This window comes from Dreissena polymorpha, chromosome 8 (genome assembly GCF_020536995.1).
Source record: "Dreissena polymorpha isolate Duluth1 chromosome 8, UMN_Dpol_1.0, whole genome shotgun sequence".
Classification (NCBI taxonomy): Eukaryota; Metazoa; Mollusca; class Bivalvia; order Myida; family Dreissenidae; genus Dreissena; species Dreissena polymorpha.
Window position 1 is genome coordinate 56,669,960 of NC_068362.1, and position 26,415 is coordinate 56,696,374.

At 37.1% G+C, this 26,415-nt stretch overlaps 1 protein-coding gene across 2 annotated transcripts in view; it reads right to left on the minus strand.

Annotated features, from left to right (window-relative positions):
* LOC127841759 (kinesin-like protein KIF11) overlaps window positions 1-26,415 on the minus strand; it is a 61,972-nt gene that overhangs the window by 10,340 nt on the left and 25,217 nt on the right. For both annotated transcript variants that reach the window (XM_052370809.1, XM_052370808.1), the window contains exons 5-21: window positions 21,696-21,820; window positions 20,005-20,095; window positions 19,585-19,730; window positions 17,032-17,128; window positions 16,026-16,121; window positions 15,572-15,660; window positions 14,028-14,115; window positions 12,995-13,204; window positions 11,729-11,936; window positions 11,040-11,212; window positions 9,913-10,038; window positions 7,506-7,673; window positions 7,143-7,220; window positions 6,587-6,748; window positions 5,570-5,749; window positions 4,689-4,911; window positions 2,497-2,654 (exon numbers count right to left, since the gene is read on the minus strand). In XM_052370809.1, coding sequence (XP_052226769.1) covers window positions 2,497-2,654; window positions 4,689-4,911; window positions 5,570-5,749; window positions 6,587-6,748; window positions 7,143-7,220; window positions 7,506-7,673; window positions 9,913-10,038; window positions 11,040-11,212; window positions 11,729-11,936; window positions 12,995-13,204; window positions 14,028-14,115; window positions 15,572-15,660; window positions 16,026-16,121; window positions 17,032-17,128; window positions 19,585-19,730; window positions 20,005-20,095; window positions 21,696-21,820 — 2,418 coding nt within the window. The remainder of the gene's footprint in view (window positions 1-2,496; window positions 2,655-4,688; window positions 4,912-5,569; window positions 5,750-6,586; window positions 6,749-7,142; window positions 7,221-7,505; window positions 7,674-9,912; window positions 10,039-11,039; window positions 11,213-11,728; window positions 11,937-12,994; window positions 13,205-14,027; window positions 14,116-15,571; window positions 15,661-16,025; window positions 16,122-17,031; window positions 17,129-19,584; window positions 19,731-20,004; window positions 20,096-21,695; window positions 21,821-26,415) is intronic.

Genomic DNA, 26,415 nt, shown 5'->3' on the forward strand with positions numbered 1-26,415 from the left:
TATCATCCATGATCTGCGAAGTCACCGGGTATTTATCCACTCTTGTTTCTGCGACCATCATGTAGTCGAATATATGAAAAACAAGAGCAAAGCATATTTAACCATAAACTGGTCACAGACCAGATTATCATACGGCACATAAAATCATTATTTGACCATAATGAAAATTATAATAATACTGCCGTAGATCATAAATTAAACAAAAGTTTAATTCAAAACAGATGAAAAATAAAATGACGATCAATTAGATTGTCATACGGAACGTTAAAATCATTATTGCACACAATGGCAAATGATAAACAATCTGTCAATAGAAGAACACGCTTTGCACGATCTCGTAACACATTAGAAGAACCTGCTTTGCACGTTCTAGCAATGTATTAGAAGAGCACGTTTTGCACGTGGTCGTTCGCGCCTGAAAACACCCAGCATGGTAGAAATAAACCATTGTTCGATAAAAACAAGCATGGCTTACCTTTTACAAATGAAACAAAATCCATTAAATCCACACAAATTAATCCGAATGAGAAATAAAAAGATAAATAACACAATTTATCTATTCAAAACCCCAATCAACCAAGTGAAAAACAATATTTTAATTCAGAGCCGTAAAAGACACGTATACACCTGGTTGATCCGGAAAGAATATTGAGGGTTGGTTACCGATTTTTGGCTAGGTTGCATTGCACTATGTTTAACCTGGCCTGTATTACGATATTGAGGTGGCGGATTCCCAGTTAAAATTCCGGATGAGTTATTTCCCCTTGGAAAGTATAAGCATACGATAACAGGTCAGTATTTATGACATTAAAACATGTGCTCAAAGTATAGTTCCAGATTAGCCTGTGCAGGCAAATAAAGGACAACACTTCACGGTTTTATGAATTTTTAATCTAAAGGTAATATTTTCTAAACAAAATACGGTCTAGACGGAAAGTGTTGTTATGCCCAATTTTCCTTGAGAATGGCTAATATTCTTAATTCTAAGAAAATGATTCTAATCATATTAATTTCCTTGTTTCTGAAACCACAATTTAAGATTTCTTTCAGAATGTGAAATACAAATTTAAAGTATGGTTTTTGAAGGGTGAAACATGAGGAATGAAAATGTATAGTAAAATGATTGGATTTCTGATTTGTTAGATACAATTATGAGAAGAAAATACACAAGCTACCAAAATAATAGTAAACAAGATGTGTTTGTGAAACACTATGTCCCCATATATTTGACCTTGGACCTTGAAGGATGACCTTGATCTTGACCTTTCACCACTCAAAATGTGCAGCTCCATGAGATACAGGGCTTCTTTTCCTTCTTTGCAAGTGGCCTGGGAAGGACATTTCACAATTTTGATAGGGACAATTTACAAACCTAACAGGGCCGTGAATTTTTACAAAATTGGCCGTTTTTCACAATTTTAACAATTTCACGACTCGGTTTTTCACAATTGTAAGAAGTTTGCGACTCAATTATTCACAATTTTGAATAGTTTGCAACTCAATTTTTCACAATTTTGAAAAGTTTGCAAATCATTTTTTTCACAATTTTGAAAAGTTCGCGACTCATTTTTTTTACAAAGTGACGGGGCCAGGGCCGCTTCACAAAGTCAGGAAAAAAAGCCCTGAGATACACATGCATGCCAAATATCAAGTTGCTATCTTCAATATTGCAAAAGTGTATATTAAATGAGAGATTTTGACCCATATGTTTGACCTTTGACCTTGAAGGATGACCTTGACCTTTCAAAACTCAAAATGTGCAGCTCCATGAGATACACATGTATGCCAAATATGAAGTTGCTATCCTCAATATTGCAAAAGTTATGGCAAATGTAAAAGTTTGCGCAAACAAACAAAGCAACAAACCAACAGACAGGGCAAAATCAATATGTCCCCCACTATAGTGGTGGTGGACATAAAAAAAAGGAGTTAAAAGAAGACTGTTAATAATGTAATGTTATGTGTGACTGCAAAATATTGATAGGATAAACTGTCACACAGAACACCTGGTTTCCAGTAAATCTACAGTGTTAAGGTGCAAAAAATGCCAGGACTTGATCTGCCTTTATCAATCTGATGTTAAATACCTGCATCAATAAATACTGATCTGTATCCAAAATGTGCAGTTGTGAGGTTTCTGGTTTTTTGCTTATAACACTCACAAAACTACTTCATACTTCAAACATGCCAGGGTTTTTAATACTTTTGTGCATTGGGTAGATTCCATTCGGATTGGGAAACATTAAATTGTTTGATTAAAATTGGGAAATTAGTGTTATTGTTTGTTTGCTAACAAATAATTAAAAATTGAGAATAAAAGTGTTTTCAATATTACAATAACTAAGGTTCAACATACGGAACTGGATGGGAGATGAACTAAATGTTGAGATTTATTTGCGCAAATTAATTTTTGGAAACTTTCCATCCAGAATTTTTATGAAATCCTGCATGATTTGTGATATGCTTTTTGTCCTTGGGGAATAGGGCCAAACTCACTGCTGTGTCCATATTCTCCAGCTCTGTGTCCGAGTCTGGTTCCTCCTGTATATCACTCACAGGGTTCTCTGCTCTGAACCTCTCGAGCAGTTTCTGTTGGTCGCTGATACGGCGGATGTTACGCTTGTGCGGGTAGTCACTTCTCACTGGCGTCAGTCCTGCAAATGGCAACATACATAACTAAAACAACCTCGTTAGGCTCAGCAAGTAATTTCACAGCTTTGAGTAGTGGTCCAGTTAAACAATTTCTTTTGGCCTAGCAGTTTGCATCGCTGTTTTTGTTATGGGTCCAGTGCTAAAATTTGGATTTTAGAAATGTGTAATAATGTTTATCAGGAAATTCATTAAAGTATGTTTTTACATCCATAATTTGCTGACATTTCATATTTGTCCTCTTTTGAATGTTTGGCTTCAGCTATACAAATCTGAACAGTCGGCAATAAATTAAATTTTGCATGCCATTCTCGTGAATATCATGCAAGGTCCCTTATGTTAACACTGCTAGAAAGGAACCAAGGTACAGTATTCAAGAGTCACTTTGAAACGCCTCGGAACATTTCAATTGCTTCTCTTATATGTCATTCAAAATGTTAGCAAACAAATCACCTGCCAGTCTTTAATTCCTCAAACTGTAACTGCCCTGAAAAAAACCCATCTATAAAGCGAAACATCATGAATGAATAAGCATTTAATCCTATGTATAATGTTAAAGCCCTTCTCATATCTGCATATTAAAAGCAGAGGCATTTTCCTCTTAATTTCCTCTTCACTACGCTCAATAATATGTATGTCATTGACCTTTATTACATAGATAACTTTTGATGTGGTGCGCATGTATTTGAATGTGAATTTGTAAGCAGTCGTATAATCATGGCTTAAAGTAAGGAAGGTTATACAACCAGGGTGACACCTTGGCTGGGTGCCAGAGGCCCCCAGAAGCTCCTGTATAATAGTATTTTAGAATTTTTTATAATATTACAATTTTCAATTTCTGTCAATCTATTATCCTCTTTGTATATGCTTATTGTTAGATACGCCAACCGCAAAAACTAAATGTGTACTACCAACCAAACAAATGTGCCATTAGTGTTCACAGTGACTGTATAAGGGGACTTCCGTCTAAAGCTAAAGCAGAGCTCCAGATAAGGTTTTGTGAAATTCTTAACGTTACTACCAGATTTTCAAAAATAATTCTTAACTCTGAAATTTTATTCTTAAAGTTACTACTAAGTTTTGGAAAATAATTCTTAAATTTTCTAAATGACCTTAAAATAAATAATAATGGTTATTATCAAAAAAATCAAAATAAACATACTAGCAACTTAATTTAAACGAGTTCAACAGTGTCTATTCAGTATTATACAATTTTATTTTTCAAATACCTTCATATGCCCAAACTGTGCTTAGATTGCATGCCTTCGATGAATTTTTACATATTTCACAATTAAAACGGTCTCCCCTACAATCTTTTCAACAATTGGCCACGGGAATTGTCCCTTCCAATCGTTCAATGTTTTTTGTTTAAGTTTGGACCCGTTGTGTCGCGTTTTTTTTAAGCTTTTCCGACTGTTTCGGCAACTAAACATACAACATCGTATAAGATCTTTTCTATAATGTCTTATTTAACATTCAACTTCGGCTCACTTTGCGTACAATATGTTAAAAGCGTGTTTTTGCACGCTTTGCAGTTTTTTAGGACGCTCTCTGGGCGCCGCCATCGTTTTTTGACAGATAGACTGTACACGCCGCTTTTATTGGAAAAAAATGCGCTTTGTTAAACAAACCCGATAACAATTTTATATAAGCACCGAAAAGATCTTTAATACGCGAAAAGAACTCAATAAAAATCGATACGAACCGATGTAAAAAAAATATTTGTAACTTGATTTTGTAACTTTTAATGGTACGACAAGATTTTAAAATAAATACGTAACGGACTTAAAAATAATTCATAATTACGAAAATACGACCCTTATCTGGAGCTCTGGCTGAAGACCCCAGTCTGATTTCATTGATGAAATACTAGAGCCAATTGTTATTTGATGTTTCCGTAAAGAATTGGACTATTTCTACGGAATTTATGCGAAGGTAGACTTCATATAGAATTTCTTCAAAACACAGCAGTTAATCTTTTGGACATGTATTATAAACTTTGTTGGAAACAACAACAACTTTGACTGCCTTCAACCTACCAGTGGGCTTATCCTCGCTTATCTCCTGCCTGATGTAGCGCCTCATCTGCTCCTTGTTATCCTCGAGCCTGGCCAGGAGGTCGCTGGAGAACCCCAGGGTGCGGTCGCGCAGGCTGGACACAGTTGTCTTCTCCCGGTCCACCTCCTCGTCGAAGGCCGCCCCCTGTTTGTCAAGGGTGTCCACAAGCCGGTCACACTGCAGCTGCATGGACGTCTCCAGTGCCTGACGTTGGAATAACATAACATGAGCCCCTTTCTGAGGAAAGTGGGCATAATGCATCTGCCTAAAGTGTCGTCTCAGATTTGCCTGTGCAGTCCGCACAGGCTTATCAGGGACAACACTTTCTGCCTTATTTCCATTTTTGCTAAGAAGAGACTTCATTCAAACAAAAAATGTCATAAAAGCTGAAAGTGTCATCCCTGATTAGCCTGTGCGGATTGCACAGGCTAATATGGGACTACACTTTACGCACACGCATTTTGCCCAGTTTTTTCAGAACGCGGCACATATATTAACTAGGTAGAGATCTACAACAAAAAAGCAAGGAGGTGCAATTTCTCTTTTTAGTCCCCCCCCACTTTACACTTTCCTAACTAATAAGTTGGTCAAAATGATATTTGCTTATTTTGATTGGCATATAAAAACTTTAAATACCAGAGAGAGACTAGGAAATAACCTCGATTTATTAATTACACAATTTCAGTAGACTGGTCTCTTCTCAGCAGCACCATGTATGTTTTTTGATTCATAATAATGCCATGGCAACCTATGTCCACAGCATAAAACTGACAATGAAACAAGGTAATTTGAAGAAAAGATATGACTCTCATGTTATAAAACAGGTGCTGGGTAAAACATGGATGGTAATCATTGCACTCACATCTGTCTTTGAATGGTGCGTGTTTAGCTGTGTGTTGAAGGTGGTGATCTGCTGGGTGCAGGTGGTGGCTGTTTCCTGTGAATACTTCTCCAGGGCTGCCCTGGACTTGGAAACCCTCTCCTGGACATCCGAGTGCACTGCGCTGCACAGGGCGTGGGCATTCTTCGATGTGGTCTGGACCTAGAATGACAATGACAGAGAGTTAGTAATTTCTTTTTGTATCCATATCAGGACAATTATTTATTTGTTTCATTTCCATTGTATACATAGAATATTTACCATAGGTATGTAAAGAAAAACTCCACTGCAATTTTCTTAAGATCAGATAACTGGTGTTGGTAAGAAAATCTTTCAAATGAGTGTGCCTTGTCCCTATTAACTAACCCAGTCAAATTTTCTAAAGATGGTATTTTACTATTATACACACATAGCAACCCTGTGTTGTTATCTAGACTGTATCTTTGTTTTCAATAAGCAATAAAAAAAATAAAATTAATTAAAAACTTTGAAATTGTGAATGATAGTGATCTTAAGACATAATGGGAAGGGGATCAACCTGCACAAAGCCTGGGAAATCATAAGCTGTGTCATGCAAAAAAAGGGTCTTATGCCATATGCAGCTTGTATAAATCCCTATCAGACTGCGCTTATCAGACTGCGCATGCCCAGTCTAGTCAGGAACTACTCTGCCAGCTTTTGAGACCATAAACTTAGCAAGTCTTTATAGCAGGCAGGGTAGCTCCTGACCAGACAGACTAAATATGCACATGCTGGTCTGGAGCTATTGTGGCTGCATATCACATAAGACCCATTTTCGCAGCACGTGTCTCATATGGAAAGTTTCTATATTCATTTCATTTCAAAAGTTTCTGTGACAGCTGGGATTATGTTTATTATATCAACCATTTGTAAAGGGAAAACATTGAAAATACAAACATCTCATCACAAATTGTCACTGACATTCAACTAATGATCTTAGTAAACATAAGCTAAGGAAAGTCCCGATAAAGAACACACCTGCTGTATGTGCCCACTAGTGGCTGTGCAGTGGTTTGTCTTTAGCTGCACTATATCAGCCACCTCCGTCTGGTTCTCTGCCTCGACCGTGTCCCTTAACTGCTGCATGCCAGCCAGGTGACCCTTTATCTCGTTTCTCATGTGACTGGTTACACTCACCGACTACAATATCAATCGTTTGTTGAAAATGATCTTGCCGGATCAATATTTATATAAATGGCTACGCTGAGGACTCTGTTCCAATGATTTTCTACCAATGACTGACTAGAATATTATTTATTTATTTTTCAAATGAAAATGCCAGATCAAAGTATTTATAAAAATGTCTAAAGTATATACTCAATGTGAATGCTTTCACCAATTTTTTTTTAAATATTTATTTTAAGGAATTAACATTCTTAAATCTGATTTTTACACAGTAAAGAAGAGATCTTATCATTGGTAGTTCTAGATTTAAAATAGGAAAATGGAATGCTCAACATGTTTTCTCGCTACATTGGGATTGACACCAGTGCCTGTACTAGAATTGGATACACAAACTTTTAGCCCATCCTACCTGTTGTGAGATTTGTGAGACGACTGCCTGGTTGTCTGTGGTCATCTGCACCAGCTCCTGTAGCCTATCTTGTATACACTGTCACAAAGAAACTCTGTCAGTTAATTTCAAAGCATCAGATACAAAATGTCCAAAACAATTTGTCATTTGATTAAAACAAACTCGGCGCCTTACATGCAAAGAGCCCATTATTATTTCAAAATGCACAAAGTACATAATTATTTCAAAATTCGTAGATAAATCATGACACACATTTTCAGATATTTAAAATTATAGATAATACAAATATTACAAAGGAATTCATCAATGCATTATTTATTAAATAAATAACCGCCCCACAACCACCAACACCTACCAACCCACCTTATGCCTGCTGTTGTACGCTTGAGTTAGTGTTTCTATGGTGACATGCAGGTCCCCGATCAGCTGCCCCTGTTGGCGGGTGTGCTCCTGCACGCTGGAGACAAGATGACACAGGCTCTGTGTTAGCCTCTCAGCCCACGCATGCTGTCGCACCTCCTCAGCCTCCCTCTGAAGGCAGCAAGAGACAAACATGGGATAAGTTTTAATGAGCCATGCTCTGGAAATAAAGGGCTTAATGCATGTGTGTCACAATGTAGCCTGTGCAGTCCTCACAAGCTAATCAGAGATGACACATTATGTCTAGTTTGGATTTTTGTTTATAAAAGACTTGCTTGAAAAAAAAATCCATAAAAGCGGAAAGTGTCGTGTTTGATTAGCCTATGCTGACTGCACAGGCTAATCTGGTAGGCTCTTTACGCACAAGCATTAGGTCCCATTTTCCCAGACTGCAGCTCAAATCTATTTATTTTAGATTAATTGTATTAAAAGAAAGCGGCTTAGTGAGACATTCTCAAGTCTGTTTCCTAGTAAGAAAAGTACTTGGTGTGTTTGGAAAGATCCTGAGAATGTTGCCTTGCTGGGGATCGAATCTCTACCAATGCAATTTGTATAACATCGAATTACTTTCTTTCATATGAGTCCTCTAAGGAAAGAACTACAGCATATTCATACACCTTTGTCCCAGTTTTGTGCTTTGGTCCCTCACCTTACAAATCATATAGACCAATCAGACATGGTAAGTTTCAGTTTATTACCTGAAGCAGATATGAAAGTCACAGATTCATTAATATTCACTCAGAGCTTTTTTTCCAACTTTTGAATTTTCTGAGTAACAAAGACCCACTGTTCAGAGTAACAATATTACAAATTAGCTTTAACCCTTTACCTCTCAGATACACATTTCGACCAATTTGTAGTCTTTCAGAAAATCAAAAGAAATATATTACCTTTCTTAATAGAATATAAGCTTTAAAGGCTTAATTTCCACCCCTAAGATACTGAAAGGCAGCATCAAAATAAGACCAGATCAGCCTGTGAGTTACTCACGGGCTGTTCTGGTTTTATGTTGGTTGCATTAAGCCATTGCACATTGCTTTTGAGTACGAAAGGGTTAACAATATCCTGCAATTATCCCCCTTACCTGGCTCTCCAAACTTTACAATATCTGGCTATTATCCCCTTACCTGGCTCTCCAAACTTAACAATATCTGGCTATTATCCCCTTACCTGGCTCTCCAAACGTAACAATATTTGGCTATTATCCCCTTACCTGGCTCTCCAAACTTAACAATATCTGGCTATTATCCCCTTACCTGGCTCTCCAAACTTAACAATATCTGGCTATTATCCCCTTACCTGGCTCTCCAAACTTAACAATATTTGGCTATTATCCCCTTACCTGGCTCTCCAAACTTAACAATATTTGGCTATTATCCCCCTTACCTGGCTCTCCAAACTTAACAATATTTGGCTATTATCCCCTTACCTGGCTCTCCAAACTTAACAATATTTGGCTATTATCTCCCTTACCTGGCTCTCCAAACTTATCAATATCCGGCTATTATCCCCCATACCTGGCTACCCAAACTTAACAATATCCGCTTTAATTTCCCATACCTGGCTCTCCAAACAATATATGGCTATTATCCCCTCTACCTGGCTCTCCAAACTTAACAATATCCGGCTATAATTCCCCATACCTGGCTCTCAAAACTTAATAATATATGGCTATTATCCCGTCTACCTGGCTCTCAAAACTTAACAATATACGGCTTTTATCCCCCATACCTGGCTCTACAAACTTGATAAAATCTGGCTGTTATCCCCCTTTATACTTGGCTCTCCAAACTTAACAATATCCGGCTATTATCCCCTTTACCTGGCTCTCCAAACTTAACAATATCCGGCTATCATCCCCTCTACCTGGCTGTCCAAACTTAACAATATCCGGCTATTATCCCCTCTACCAGGCTCTCCAAACTTAACAATATCCGGCTATTATCCTCTCTACCTGGCTCTCCAAATTTAACAATATCCTGCTATTATCCCGTCTACCTGGCTCTCCAAATTTAACAATATCCTGCTATTATCCCCTCTACCTGGCTCTACAAGCATTACAATATCTGGCTATAAGCTCATCTACCTGGCTCGCCAACATTAACAATATCCTGCTATTATCCCCTATATCTGGCTCTCCAAAATTATCAAGATCCTGCTATTATCCACCTTACCTGGCTCTCCGAACTTAGTAATATCTGGCTATTATCCCCCGTACCTGACTTCCCAAGGATAAAAATATCCGGCTATTATCCCCCCTTCCTAACTCTCCAAACTGATCAATAATCGGCTATAATCCCCCATACCTGGCTCTCCAAACTTAACAATATTCGGCTATTATCCTCCCTACCTGGCTCTCCAAAATCTGCATGATCTGTCCCAGGGACGCCCCAATAGCTGCCATCTCTGACATTGCACCCTGCAGCTTATCAGCCAGTACCCTCTCTATATCCTTGTGGCGGGAATTCTCCCCTTCCTGGAGACATCATCAACAATGCGTTATCTTTTACCATTTAAACCTTGATAAATGCAGTACTTATACTGTAATTTACATCAGTGATATCTTAATATTGTCGTATCTAGGACAAGTCTATATATGGATATGCCCCCTATTAAAGTGACAGCATGAACACTTTGCCCACCTACGTTCGAACACAGGACCTCTGGCTGTAAAAGGCATTGGCTACCACTGCACCACTTACGCATTTGAAAGTCATGATGTATTTTGAATGCAATGTAAGAATAACATGATTTTCAAAATGTTCTACACATGCTTAACAAAGGCTTTATAATTTTTCTGATTTGTACGGTTGATTATTTGAAATTAAACTGATATACTCGGTATCTATTATTTTCCTGCATCAGGAGTGCCACTTTGCTTGTTGGAATATAAAGCACATCTTCTTTTTTTAATTATATTATACTTTTTGTTCATTTGTTATTTACTAAAGTGTGAAATTTTTTCTTCAAGTAACATGTATATTAATATATTTTACAAAACTTAAGTTAATAACTCGTTCATATTTATGTGCCGTTTTAAGATGGAGAAAAGAGCATGTTGAACACTTATCATCTTATATACCCACTTCAAGGCCCCTAAAATGCAAACTTTTCTAGTCCCGTATGCAAGGGACACCTCACCCAATCCCACCCAAAAGTGATGTCACATCCTCTGTTGTTTTCTCTAGGGAAAACCATGGATTGACGTTTAACATTCAGATAATTATTTTGACCTGTTTGTAGTCCCTTGGATAAATCAACTAATTTAAAGACCTTTATCACAAGATTCCACTTGTAAAACCTTAATTTCCAAACCTTAGATACGGATGGGCAGCAAACAGCATATAACATGAAAAGCCTGAAAATAAATCGCAGGCTGTTCTGGTTTTATGCTGGTGGCATAAAGCCATTTTCACATTTAAAACAATTCGAAGACTTATAAATCATCTTTCATTTCACACACTTAACACCACTAACCTGAAGCTGTTGTGCCCCGATGCTGACGCTTTCCACCCAGGCTGTGTTCTGCTCACAGCCGTCGACTGCACTCTGCGTGACGGCCGACACATGGTCACGCAGACAAGACTGCAGCTCTCTCATCTGGTCCGTCAGACGTGCCACGTGGTCCTTGTTCCGCGTGATCTTACTGGCTGCAAGGAGAGAGGAAAGTCACTCACAAGGTCATATACAGAAATCCTAAACACATTATGGCCCATGCCATTCAATGATATCTGGTGAGCCTTTCCATTCAATTCAGTAAAGGATAATAAAATAATCCTTATGTTTGAAGCATGGAATTGTACCAACTCATAAATGAAGAAGTGTACTAACTTCTCATTAGCACTGAAAAGCTGGTCGTCCATATGCAATGGGAAAAAATTGTGTCACTTTAAATTAAATAGGAAAATGGTACCTGTTTGTAACAAATGTTTTGAAATTAAAAATACAAGTGTTTGTAACATTTTATTTGCTAAGATTCAAATCATAGACTTGGATAAATTAACTGAATGTTTCTTTGAAACCTTCATTTAGTCATTTGGTAAAAAAAATAAACTTTATAAGATTGGGAATTGAGACAAATTTTGGCCACAAATTTGACCAGAAAAAACAAAAACACTGAGTTCCAGTACAACATCGTTACAGGATAACAAAAACCTGGTTCTCACCAATGTGGTCGGTGTGTTGCGCGTATGTCCGTGCCTGCTCCTCTGCATACTGGCGCAAGTAGGTCTCCATGTCGACCACACTACTGGTGTAGGTCTCCTCATACTGGGTCAAGGTGACCTTGTTGTGGGCCTCCACACTCTTGAGTCGGGCCACCTTGTCGTGCAGGCCGCTAACGTCTGACGTGGCACGGTCCACCGTCTGCAGCAACTGCAGTAAACAGAGGGCCGTATGAGCAGCGCGAAAGGAGATAAGTGCTTAATGCATGTGAGTTAAGTATCTACAGTCAATCTTGTGGAAACGACCACTTAAATTAAGCGAACTTTGTCTAATGCGACCACTTTCAATTGCCCCAAGCATTTTCACTCTATTTTGATATTGTATTAAGTGACTATTGTCTTACGCGACCAGCTACCACTGATTTCCTAGCATTTTGATGACCAAATATTGGATTTTGCGACAACTTGTTGGTAAAATTTGAAAATCTGTTGATCGTTTGGGGCCAAACTTGATTGCTGATTTTTCTTTAGTTTGACTTATCAAAGGAAAGCCGCTTCCTGTCAAGAAGCCATAAAACAACACTTTCTCACCGATAGAATTTGCTTCCTTTGTCTCACTTAACATGCTGAACCAATCGCATAATAGCACATGCAAAGCTCCGCCTTTTGAATGATTTGATGAGAATGATGGGAACGAAGGCGGAGTTAACGGTTAAGTGCACAAGCCAATGCACTGATATTGAACATGTGGTTCACGCATGTTCAAAATCAATAATTTGCAATCGTAATTACTCGGCATAAGCTTTAAAAAAATGAATACATTTGTTTTGGCTTTCCGCGAAAGGCAAATTAGTTTAAACAAGACTATTGCTAAGCAATAAAAGTCCTCTACCGGCTCCACCATTGTCAGAACATTTTTGTTATTTGTTGCCATAGCAACCAGAATTTTTGACGCAGGAACAAAATAAAATGACGTGCATAATGTCCATATTGCCATCTATCCATGTAACAAGTTTCATTAAAAAATATTAATAACTTTTAAAGTTATCGCAGGATCCAGAAAACCACCATTTTCAGCAATATTTCTAGTCTATTTGTTGCCAAAGCAACCAGAATATTTTAAGTTATCACAGGATCCAGAAAAGTGTGACAGACTGACGGACACACAGAGCGCAAACCATAAGTCCCCTCCGGTGAAACCGGTAGGAGACTAATAAATAGTTTTAAACAAAATTAAACTACAACCCACAATCCCCATGCATGACTCACTGAGCTAGCTGTATCAAAGAGGTCTCCCTCCGACTGTGTCAACTCCTTCGCAAGGTGTCTGTGACCGTCCAGCTCTAGCTCTGTGACCTTCAGCGTGACCTTGGTGTCCTTCAAGGTCGTCCTGGTCCTCACCAGCCTGTCCTGCGTGTGCGTCAGCTTCTCTGAGGTCTCCTCCAGTTTGTCTTTGGTGTCTGAGAACAGCTCTGTGATCTAATAAAAACGTAAATATTGCTTATTTAAAATTGATTTAAGGCGGAAATAGTTTTATGTTATGTCAGAGATTTCAGTTGAAGAAGAATCCTGCTTTTTGATGTAACCATTTTGCTTTTTTGTCACTTTTAGCTCCTCCAATTTTTTGTCCTTGCATCATGTTGATGCAAATTTTAACAAGAAACTAACATAAAATTTATTTTTAATATACAAAATGTTGTTTCTTAGTTAAGCAAGATATACTAAAGGTTATACAAAGCAATATTTTTAGAGCAATCAACAAATATCCAGAAACAAAAAAATCTAGATTTCAGTATTTTGATGTCTGAAAAATTCATTTGACCCCTGAAAATTTCAAGAACATGGTCATTTGACTCATGGTTTTCAAAAGCTATTGAAATCCCTGTTATGTCTTGTTAATTATACATTTTGGGACGAAATGGTTAAGTGAATAGGGAATTTATCATAATATTTTATCCCGTCTGGACAGCAGCATAGACGAAGTTACAATCAGTACTCAGTGTGTTTTTCCCAATCCCTTTTCTCAAAGGAATTCTTTATTCCCAAATGACTGCCTTTAATTTCCAATTAAAGGTTTTTGGTTTTGTTTTTAAATCGCAACATTTAGTTCCTTTCCCTATTCAGCTACTAAGGTTGAACCTTAGTAATTATAATATTGAAAACTCTTTTATTCTAAATCTTAATCTATTTGTTAGCATAGCACACCAATGTTCCAATCTTAGACAGAAGGAGATGATTGTGCCGAACCCCAAGAGCCCTGGATCCATTTAAAAAATCGTGAAAACAGTCAGTTTCAGAGTACCTTGTGCAATTCCTCTGTCATCACTTCTATGCGGGTAGTCAGCTCAGCTATTTCATCATCTTGAGTAGTCAGTTTGATCTGCATGGCACTGAAAATATGGGCAAGACATAAAAGTGAGCCGTGAACTGTGAAAAGGGCTTATTGCATGTGGTAAAGTGTTGTCTCTTATAAGCTCGTGCAGCCCACAAAGGCCCTCAGGGACGACACTCACAGCGTTCTGTGGATTTTTGCTAAGAAGAGATTATGCCTTTAAACAAAGAATACAATTCAAGCTGAAAACTGTCGTACTTGATTAGCCTTTGCTTCCTGCACAGTCTCATCTGGAACAACATTTCAAACACATCCATTAAGCCCCATGCTTCCTGCACAGTCTCATCTGGGACAACATTTCAAACACATCCATTTAGCCCCGTGCTTCCTGCACAGTCTCATCTGGGACAACATTTCAAACACATCCATTAAGCCCCGTGCTTCCTGCACAGTCTCATCTGGGACAACATTTCAAACACATCCATTAAGCCCCGTGCTTCCTGCACAGTCTCATCTGGGACAACATTTCAAACACATCCATAAAGCCCCGTGCTTCCTGCACAGTCTCATCTGGGACAACATTTCAAACACATCCATTAAGCCCCGTGCTTCCTGCACAGTCTCATCTGGGACAACATTTCAAACACATCCATTAAGACCCGTGCTTCCTGCACAGTCTCATCTGGGACAACATTTCAAACACATCCATTAAGCCCCGTTCTTCCTGCACAGTCTCATCTGGGACAACATTTCAAACACATCCATTAAGCCCCGTGCTTCCTGCACAGTCTCATCTGGGACAACATTTCAAACACATCCATTAAGCCCCGTGCTTCCTGCACAGTCTCATCTGGGACAACATTTCAAACACATCCATTAAGCCCCGTTTTCCCAGATCGAGGTTCATATTAGTTACAAGTTATTATTTTAGTTTTTGGATGTCTTGCCAGTAACAGTCTTCAAGAAACTAAGACATCAATTAATTAGGAGAAATATATATTATAACTAAGTGCCTTATCTACACGTTAAATGGTGTACATATAAAATGTGAATAGAAACAAAAAATTAGTATAGTACTTCTACAATTGAGCCAATATTGCATCTTTTCCTTTACAGCTTTTTTAATATTTGCTTTACATTCACAGTTTTTCTACTCAATAAAAGATCCGAAAGAAATTCCCCAAAATCTTCACTTTTAAAGAAAAGACACAGATAAAGAAGAATAGAAGCCCCCCCCCCCCCAATCTATTTTTATGCCCCACCCTGTTTAACGTTTAAATATTTTTTAAGAGGACATCTAGCCCTTTATCAGCCCCCTTTAACCTCCACCAGTCAAATCAATGTAAACGGCTCTAGTAAAATTTATAACTATTTGTAAAACTTTTGTCATTTAAAAAAAAAAAGAGAAATCAAAGCTCAGAAGAAACTATTTCAAGTAAGTGAAACAAAGATATCATGAAATCAGAGAGAGCCATTTTAAAGAGAAAGCCGAGGTAATATCAGCCGATTCCTACTTGTAATTTTCCTCTGCTATAAAGAAGCCATTCTTCTCCCTGGCTGCCTGCAGGTCTCGACGAAGCTTGTCAATCTCCTCTGTATACTCCTGCAAACACACAGTGCCAATATGAGATCCCTTGTGGAAATACTTGGCTTCATGCAGAATGAGGACAGCTGATACAAAATGAGGACAGCTGCTATGGATACATGTATGTTGTGTGCTGACATATAACATTCAAGCAAGTATCAAAAGCTTTGTAGCAAGCTGTATTGATGCTATACAAAACATGTCATCTAGTGTTTACCTCCAGCAATTTGTTCCTTCTTTTTTTCCACCAAGCACTGGTTCTAGTCCCAGGAAAAGGACTCAAGAGTGTTTCAAAAAAGTTGTATGCTTTCGAAGCCATGGAGCTAAAATGAATAGGTTTAAACTGAGCACTGCATGGACCTTCCCTTTGAACTCTACTTTACCTTGATAAGCGTCCTCTTGGTAAGCTTCTGATTCACCTCCGGTCTGTTGGTGATGTTCTTGGCTCTGTATGCATAGTCCAATGTGCTCAATGTCTCCTACAATTGTAATCATTCACAATCGTGTTAAAATTCATAAATGCATTATTATAATGTTTAAGACCCAGAGTTAACCACAAGAAAAACATTACTGAACAAACACCACAAGTGACCTAGTCTTGCTAGACCCACTCTTCATCCAAATTTTTCCCTCCAATAAACAAAACAAATAAATAACTGAATGGCCTTGTTTATCCACATTGATTACCACTGACAATGATTGCTGCATACGACCAAAGTTGGATGTTAGTGCATAGTGATATGAGCAATGTTACGGGAAAACCGGGCAATATATATGTGCATTAACTGTCGTCCTTGATTAGCCTGTGTAGTCCAGCCCAGGCTTATCAAACACGACACTTTCCGCTTGTATTGTATTTTTCATTTAAAGAAAGCGTCTCCTTAGCCAAAATCCTGTCTCTAAGCGAAAAGTGTCATCCCAGTTTAGCCTGTACAGACTGCACAGGCTTATCTAGGATGACAATTAACGCATGTGCATTAAGCCAATTTTCTCAGAGCATGGTGATCAATACACACGTTTTTCTGTGTCACAGAGATTCCAGTTTGAATCAGTAGTTATAACTGCAATTAGTTCTCCAATCTTCGCATGCCTTCTTTAGATTTGAAACAGTTCAATAAAATTTTCAACTGTACCATTTCCATTATCAAAACTAGCTTATACGTGTCAATAATGGAGAAATTTACACAAATTTCATCAATTTAAAATTTGTTCATCGGCCTTTCATAAAATTTGCATAAGAGTGACAGAGCTCAATATTGTTGCTAAACCACACAATACAATTTTTTTTATTTCACACACAATATATTTTGAAGAATGACGCAGACAAACGTGAAAGGTGTTAAAAGGAACGGAATTCATCTTGTATACAATATACGCATGGAGTCTTACCTCGAGATTGACTGAGGCAGGAGATATAGTAGCGATGATGGAGGTCTTTGTCCTCCCACCAAGGGAATCCTGGAGAATCCTTGTCAACTTACTCTCTCTGAAATTATCAACAGAATTTGTGTAAAACAAAATGCAATCTGTACAATCCTTGATAAAGAAATCTAATTGCAGCTAAGGTTGTCAGTGTTTTTTTCCCCATCATTTTGGGAATGGGGCCGGGTCCCTTTGGATTGGGTAAATTTGTGTCGTTTTGACTAAAATTGAGAAATTATTGTTTTTTGCTAAAAAATGCTTCAAAATTGAGAATAAAAGTGATTTCAGTATAATGTTCACTAAGGTTAAACTTATATCAGGGTTTTTTATCTGATTTTGGGGAAAGGTCTTGGCCGTTTTTGAGGGGAAAAAAAAGCGCAAATTGCCGGATTTTGGGGGAAAAAATCACGCAAAACGCCGGATTTTGGGGAAAATAAGAAAAGTCTTAAATAATCAATTTAACATATTTCACTGTTTTTAAAACAAATTAAAGGCAACAGATAATTAAATTGTGCAATATGTTCCATTTTCTACACTGGATCAGGTTAACTTATGTATTTAAAGTGATTGTTGTTGTTTTTTTTTTTGGGGGGGGGGGATCCGAGGGGAAAGGGACGTTTTTCGGCAGGTCACAAAGAAGGAAAAAACACCTGTATATGGATGGGAGGAGATAAACAAAATATTGAGATCTTAAAAAAAAATAATTTTTTTTTTGGAAACCTTCCATTGGGAACATTCAGCTCCCATTTGGGAAAAATATATACTTTTTTCCATTGGGAATGGGGCAGATTACCGGACCATATTTTGAATGAAAAAAAACCTGGTTGTCTTAAAGCAAATAATACCACCATTTCAATGGCATGTATGTTTCTATTCAGGTAAATATATGCATGAATCACATACACTTATTAAATAAACATCCATACTTTTAGGTTTACTTTATGTGTCATGCACAAACGAAAAATATGAATCCTTTCACTATAACATCTTGTGTCCTGTCAGAATATGTTGTAATCTCTGAATAAACCAGAAAGTGACATTCTGTGTATGGAATTTGCATATGCGCAAATGTGGATTTTGGACATTACATATAAGGTTTATCCTCGTGATGGTTATGAAATTCTACTATCTGAATGATAGTGTCCATGTTTTTTTTTAATTACGTCATTATAAAGAGTTTACAAAATCAACAAGAGATGTGTTTGTCAGAAACACAATGCCCCCTAATGCGCCCTTTTTTTAATCCTTTGACCTTGAAGGAAAACCTTGACCTTTCACCACTCAAAATGTGCAGCTCCATGAGATACACGTGCATGCCAAATATTAAGTTGCTGTGTTCAATATTAAAAAAGTTATGATACAACTTACACGAAGGTTTAAGTTTTAGGGAAAAAATAAAATGATATTTGACCTTTGACCTTGAAGGATGACCTTGACCTTGGCTTTTCACCACTCAAAATGAGCAAATCCACGAGATACACATGCTTGGTAAATATCAAGTTGGTATGTTTAATATTTGCGTTTTCACTCGCGAAAATTGATCACAACGAAGAACCTCTGACGTAGTACACATAATCTGTGACGTGTACACATAACATTTCGTACTCAATAGTGTACGAAGCTTATATTTTGTACTCAACTTTTTGCGCGAAGGAATTTATGATAAATTTTCATAATATTTCCCTTAAGAACGATTTAAGTTAATAATTAAAGCGATGATAAAAGTAATTTTGAACAGAAATAAACATTTTCAAGGCTTTTTTACATGAAATAAGCACTTTTCAAGCACTTTTTCAAGGCCAACCTTTGTTCAAGGGCTTTTCAAGCCTAGGACTCATTTTCAAGCACTTTTCAAGCCCTGTGCGAACCCTGACACCTACTGCGCTGCTTTGATTTATTTAACAAAAATATATACGTGGGCAGGTCAGATAACTATGTCCATTTAAAGCTTATTACTTCCCTTGACTTTGTTTTTTCGACCCTAGACCTTGAAGGATGATGTTCATCTTGAAATTTTACCACTCAAAATGTGCAGTTCCATGAGATACACATGCATGCCAAATATCAAATATCTTCAATATTTAAAAAGTTATGGCCAATGTTAAGGTTTTAGCACGACGCTTACGGCGGACAGCGGACGACGAGCTGGCTATGACAATAGCTCAGGTTCTCTCCGAAAACAGCCTCGCTAAAAATCAAATATAAATTGAGGAAAACTAAAGCAATTTGGAAACCAGATATAACAATTGCAATAGCACACAGTCACACATTAATTGAAAATTCATGCAGGTCAGGGCATGCTCTGCCATTTGCCAAATTATCCAATGGCTAAAAATAAGAGAATGTGGCTCAAGAAATTTCATTTGGTTAAAAGGTTTCTTTTATAATCACCCTTAAAATATCCAAAGTAATAGGTAGTCAGACATAACGAGTTAAAATTGGCTACAGAAAATTTCAACCCAGCCGGAGCCCTGCTGCAGGTTATAATGTTGTTTGTTGAAGGGTAGTATATAATGTCACCTGTAAGGTATGTGGGGTGCGTGTTCCACCAGGGCCGTGATCACCCTTCCCAGGGTTAGAAGACTCTGATTGATGTTGCCCGCCTCACGCGCTCGCTTGTCAACCGCACCAGACCGACCAATGTTCTCGGAACCGGCCAAATCAACCTGGAAACCAGTGCAATACTAATGAGCAAAAAGCCTCTTGCATATCTACTTTTCTGTGTGAAGACATATTTGAAGTTTCTATTTAATTGCTTACGGAAGGTAGTAGTTAGTCGCTCAACAAAATCAAAACATTTTTATAGACTGCACTTTGTCAGCAAAAAACTCAGAAATGTGAGGACCACTGAAAGCATGAAAGAAGTATCTTGCATATCTTGCTAGACAGCAATTACATATTTGACATTTGGGAAATGTGGACTAAACAAGGTATGCACACCAAGTGTAATTTGCCAGTTTTCAAGAGCTCTTCTCCCTCCATGGTATTCTCCTTGGTGTGTATGGTGACTGTGAACACAGAGTGGGAGCGACTGAAACACAGAGCAAACACCATGGTATGAATACACTGGTTTGAATGGAAAACACAGAGAAAAAACATCACCAATAAACACAGTATGAATGGAAAACACAGATTGTGAGCAACTGAAACACAGAGCAAACACACTTTGAATACACTGGTTTGAATGGAAAACGCAGAGCAAACAGAATATAAACACAAGTGTTACTGTTACTTGCACTCTGCCATTCATCTGCTACATTTTATGACATTTATCTGGTTGTAAAAACCCTTAATCAAAGTGTCATCAGATAACCGAATACAGTGCGAAAATTGGTTAAAATTAGTGCTGTAGTATATACTGTCATAAATTCATAGTCATTAATTATGGCGGAAAACCTGTTTGTCCAAATTTTAAGAGCCAAGATAAACAAGAGATTGCCAAGCTATATGGTCCCCTACCTGTGAAACTCCACCATTGTCAGATTTTTTATATATATTTGTTGCCATAGCAACCATAATTATTGACATAAGAACAAAATGAAATGATGTGCATAATCTCCATATTGCCATCTTTCCATATTTTACGTTTCATGAAAAAATATGAAGAACTTTTAAAGTTATCGCAGCAGGGGACAAAAATATTTCCAAACTGCACTCGTCCTGCAGGACGGGTGCATTAAAATTTTCACTCGTCCTGCAAACACATGCACTCGTCCTTCAAATATGTGTGAAATAAAGATTTCAAAGGCCCCACGAATATTCATGAAACCACGCATTTTGGATAGTTTGCGAATGTTTGGTCTTATCGTACACCGACTGCTGTAATTTCCTTTTTTTCTAATGCTCGCATGCTTTTTGTTTCGGACGTTCGAACATCGCCCCGGCCCCCTTTAAAGAATGCTCGTTTATCAGACATTTTTCAGACTGGTTAAAAACCGTACTTTCAGGTTAATAATTCTTTAAAAATCAATACTATTTCCGGTTCATTTGCGTTCTACTTTCGGAATAGAAATGCTTTAAGAAAATTATTTTATTGAATGAAAAAGAGTCTTACTGGTCAGAAAACACATATTTTAACATCAGCTTTTTTCACTCGTCCTGTAGGACGAGAGCTTTAGGGAAATTCACTAGTCCTTTCAGTATTTCACTAGTCAATACAAGCGGACGAGTGGAATTTTTGTCCCCTGTGTAGAATCAAAAAAAGTGTGACGGACAGACAGACTGACAGAGCGCAAACCATAAGTCCCCTCCCATTTCACCGGTGGGGACAATAACTATTGTGGCTAAAAAAGGGGGTGTCAACAAATTTAGAGTGTTCGAAAACTTAAACTACGGTACTGTTATTGACAAATGGTTTGTGTTGCAGTTTGAAGTGCATCACTCATACCAAGTTTCAACATCACCTGCAGTTCATAGTTGTAGCTCCAGACGCAAAAGTGTGCTTATTTTCAGGACAAAAAGGGCCATAACTACATTTTTCGCAAATAGATTGTGACTGCATTTGACAGAAATCATCCTCATATCCATACCAACACTCATGCCAAGTTTCAATGAAATCAGCACAAGAAGTTCCAACGTATTTATCTGGATACAAAGGTGTTCTAGACGGACAGACAAAACCCAACAGTTACCTTGAGAAAGCATTGAGCAGGGTGGCAGCAGTCTGTCTCCTAGAGGCGCCCCTCTCCAGTATCTCGTACACCTCGTCCTTGCTCTTCACAATGATCTCTTCCAGACCTTGGATGATCACAGAGCCCTGCATAATCATACAAAAGAATCCATGAATATGGGTTTTATAATGTCAAATGTTTAGACACTTCATATTTTCCTATTTCAACAAAAAAAAATCGAGATTTTTCTTTTCTTTTTGTGCGTTCAGCTTGGAATTTAGTGTGCAACATAAATTGCAACAAGGAAAACTTTCTGTTACATTGGTAAAAATCATGAGATAAAATTGCAAATTTGCGGCCTTAAAAGACCATATAACCATATGCGTATTAAATCTATATGGTTCCACATATTTAAACAGCACACATATGATAGATATGTCTATGTAACTGTGCAGTAGAATCATTATGACTTTAAACTGTTTTGGGGTCACAATTATAAAACACTCTGCTTTAATACTACATATTAAACTAGCTATGTTTAACTTTAATGCGACATAAATAACAGGGGTCTAGCTAGGCTCAAAACTTAGGGAAAAGTCATTTCTCCCTAAAGCCAAAATAGGGAGAAGTGGTGATATCTTTTGGGCAAATGGTACATTTGCATCATAGATCTTAGTTTTGCGTATATTTTGCTTCAAAAGATAGATTCAGGACTCAGCCTAGGTTCAAATTTGAAGGAAAAGTGAGTTCTCCTTCAGCTAAAATTAGGGACAAGTGAGGCAACTAAAAAATAAAATGGTTTCTGTTCAGCGTTCAATCAACTCTTCACTTATGTTATACCCCTCATTACACCATGTCAATTATCATTAATCAGAAACAACTCTCATTTTGCACTTTTGAGGACAATATTTACAAATACAAACACACACACTTAAGTGTTAATGTTGTGTTATTCATATTGGTGTATTAAACTGAGTTTAATTAAATTATTAAACGCTTAATTCACATGCTATTTATGTAATAACTGGTAAGCCTCATTACTGCTGAAATAATTTCTATAATAGAGACTGAAATGGATGGTAGATTTCAAAAGTCTGCATTTCATTTATAATTAGATAAGACATGTGTATAAAACCTACATTTTTCTTCTTTGTCATTGATTGTAAATTATGATGGTACTTTTAACATTTATTTTTTCTTGTACAGGTGTATCAATTAAAACTTCAAAACCAGAAATGTTCAGAATCTTTTTACTTCCTTGTAAATTTTAAGCAAATTAAAAATTCATTTAAAATCTCATTTTACAGCAGAGATAACAAATAAGACCTGTAAACGAGCTTTATATGTATTGCCAATGCTAGGTTACCTCTTCCCATTTGATCATTCTTGAGTATTGTTTTAATGGGCCATTTAACTTTGCTGAATCATAGTTATTGGTAGCCTGTAGCCAGCACAAGGCAATTAGGGTAAAGTGATCGTGAGTCGGACAGTGTTTTCCGTTTCGAATGATTTGAGCTATAGACAATCCCAGAATCGATAACATGGGCGCCGCCATATTGGCTATTACGTAACCCGCGATTGAAAACGGTACTGAAGAATTGAAGATTACAACGTTATCATAGTGTACACCCGCTTTATTCCAATAAACAGTACTTTATGACTTCGCACATTAGGAATGAAAACAAGTGAAACATGAAACCAAGTGTCGATATGTATCACATCGTAAATCAATATAATTTAAATTAAAAAATTACACGAAAGATTCATAAAAATATGTGTCTCTGCAACAATATTCAGTGACAACACGTAATGTTTAAGGCCGAGTTGGCATTTTTAAGCATACCTTTCAGCATAATGCCTTTGTATAAAATTTAATTATTTTTATGGAATAAAATTTTTCAAGCATAATTATAAAGGTATAGAAATATCTAAAGTGTGAAGTAAACGTTGTGATTTTAGCGTAAATAGTGCCGAAGATATTAACAAAGATCTATCAATATATAAAGATTGGAAGCATCCATTCAGACCATATTGTTTGGATAGATCTTTGATATTAATTAGATAGATTAAAGATCGATGTAGACAATTAAATTGATATCTGCCTTTGTTTAAGCCTATATTATTTCTTATTAAATGTCGTACTTTCTATACTTTCCGGAGATATTCATTAAGAAACGTTGTAAGATTAAAGACTTAGGACGACTTCTTTAATTGAATAATACATCTCTTTGTTTGTCTAAACAGTTACCATTTCGCTATTAATATTTTCCCTGTAAGTGTCATTTTAAAGGTAATATACAAATCTATAGCCGAAATGAAGTTTGTGATTCTAAAATTGTTTCGTAAATCTTTGTTATCGAAACTCTGTAAGATTTTCAGGTAGAGATTTTTTTTAATTAAAATAATGTATCAAGTTTAGTCTAAAACTAAAGTGGTTTTTAGCAATCTTTTATTTAAAAATCGCTCTCAATCTAATACAAAAATAACTAGCCGGAAATGAATTTTGTGATTTAAATGAACAAGTATCGGAGTTATTCGCTTGCAAAACTGTGTAAGATGTCAGGATATGTCATACTTTTTTATTGAAAAGGACATATCAGCATTTGTCTACAACTTTCTTATATTATTATTTAAATAACGTTTTACATGTTGCCTGAAATATTATTAAATTTTCTTAATAACATCTTAATTCACGATTAAAATGTTCAACATGAAAAATAATGAGCCTTAAATAAACTTAAATAGTTCCAATTGCGTTCTCTAGATTTCCTAAACGTATGTCTTTATTAAATGTTCGTAAAACGGTCTAAATTTACGCTTAAAAAATAAAAACACGCACGAAATAAGTGATTTATTTTTCTTTAATTATGGATTATAAATGACAGCAACATACATCTCTTGAAAAAAACATCAGCGATAAAGGAGCGAACGAATTCGCTCAATGGGAGGCGATGTTCCAAGTGTGGATTAAAAGCGTTTATGGGTTTGCCCGTGACACCACATGTCTGCACATGTGTTGATACCGAAATTTAGATAAGATATCACGCGTCACCTTTAATTAACATGTTAAATGACAATCAAGACCTTATTCATGCCAGGGACCTACACAAATAGGTCCATGTCCATGCTGTGTGTTATTACTCTTAAACGTATGCAGATGAACCTTATTTCTACTAATTACGTAATTTATATTAATAAAAAAACACGAACTATTTTCTGGTTGTCAGATCGATAACAGAAACTCTTTAAATCCTCAAATATATTTGATAAACCCGTTTCGCTTCCTTGTTTTGCGTAGGGACCTATACACAAATATATAGGTCCATGTTTATTTCTTCAGTACCGTTTTGGAGGCGCGCGCGGGTATTCAGGGGCGGGTAATCCGGAAAGAAAAATCGATTTCTGGGATTGTCTATATTTAGAACTGTCAGGACGGTTTCTTCATACTGGTACCCAGCATATTATTCCCGCTACACATTTCAACCGTTTTTGCAGGCAAAACAGTTTAGATTTCGCCTATATATGTAGTTGAATACAGCTACTCCAGTTCGATTGTGAGTCGGGCAGTTTTGATATTGAATCGGACAGTGAGAGATGTCAAGAGTAAATGACCATGTATTATATGGTTTAATACTATTTTAAGTCAATAATGCAAAAAATATTTGTTCTATTAATGTTTTTCAATATTTGGTTTATATTGAAATGAATTAATTTTAATTATATGATGAAAAATTACTTATATACTTGCGTTATCGACCAGTGGTTGCTACACGCGCTTCTAAGCTCGGCAACCCGGGTTCGACTTCGCTCCCGGTGCATACAAGTTCGATTGGTGATTGCCATACTAGACCAGGGAGGTTTTGCTAAATTTATTTTCACACTATTCACGAGTATCAGGTTAATATTGGGCAACTATATAGTTACGATGCCTTGCTAAATGCACTACGTGTGTTAGCGTGTGTGGACATGAACGTCTATGAAGCCCATCGGGTATCGAAAACACGTTGACGATTGAAGATTCATTTTTCAAGCTAAAGACAAATACAATGTACAGCATAATTTCTAATTCGTATTTATGAGTAATCCAGTTACAAAACCAAAACCACTCAAACATGTGTGTACGCGACTTTTTTTTTCTTTTGGTGCATTACGCGTTATGACCGTCTGCCTGTTAGCTGCAGTTACCTGAGGGCTTCGCAAGGAGAATTCAGGGTTCCGAGCTTTGAGCTTTATCAATATCCACCACATATCCGAAGGTCTGCCACGCTTAAACGATGCGCCTTTCTAATCGGCAAAAATCCCCATGTACCTAAAAATGGTGCCTTTACTAAACCCAAGACCCCTGGCCGCTTATGAAGTGGCGGCCTCAATAAGATCCTTTTCATCAGTCGAGGACATTTGAGGCTTTTTACCCCAGGTAGCGCCGTGCTTTACCAGTCACCCTATCAGGCAAAGACGATTTGGGAACATTATATTCATCGCGGCGAACAGACATCCCGATTATATGGAGCCACTGAAATATCAAAAATTTAGCCGAAGCGTTTTAAATACATTTTTTTTATTTATTGGCAAATATAAACAAACATAATAAATAAAACATTGAAAATAAGAAACTGTCAACTGTAGCTGCACTGTCATATTTCACAGAATGTTAATAAATTTTATATGTATGAACTCTTATATCTCAGGCTCAGCTATGGAGTCTGCATCTGTTTCGCAGCAACGGAATCCGATACTGCAA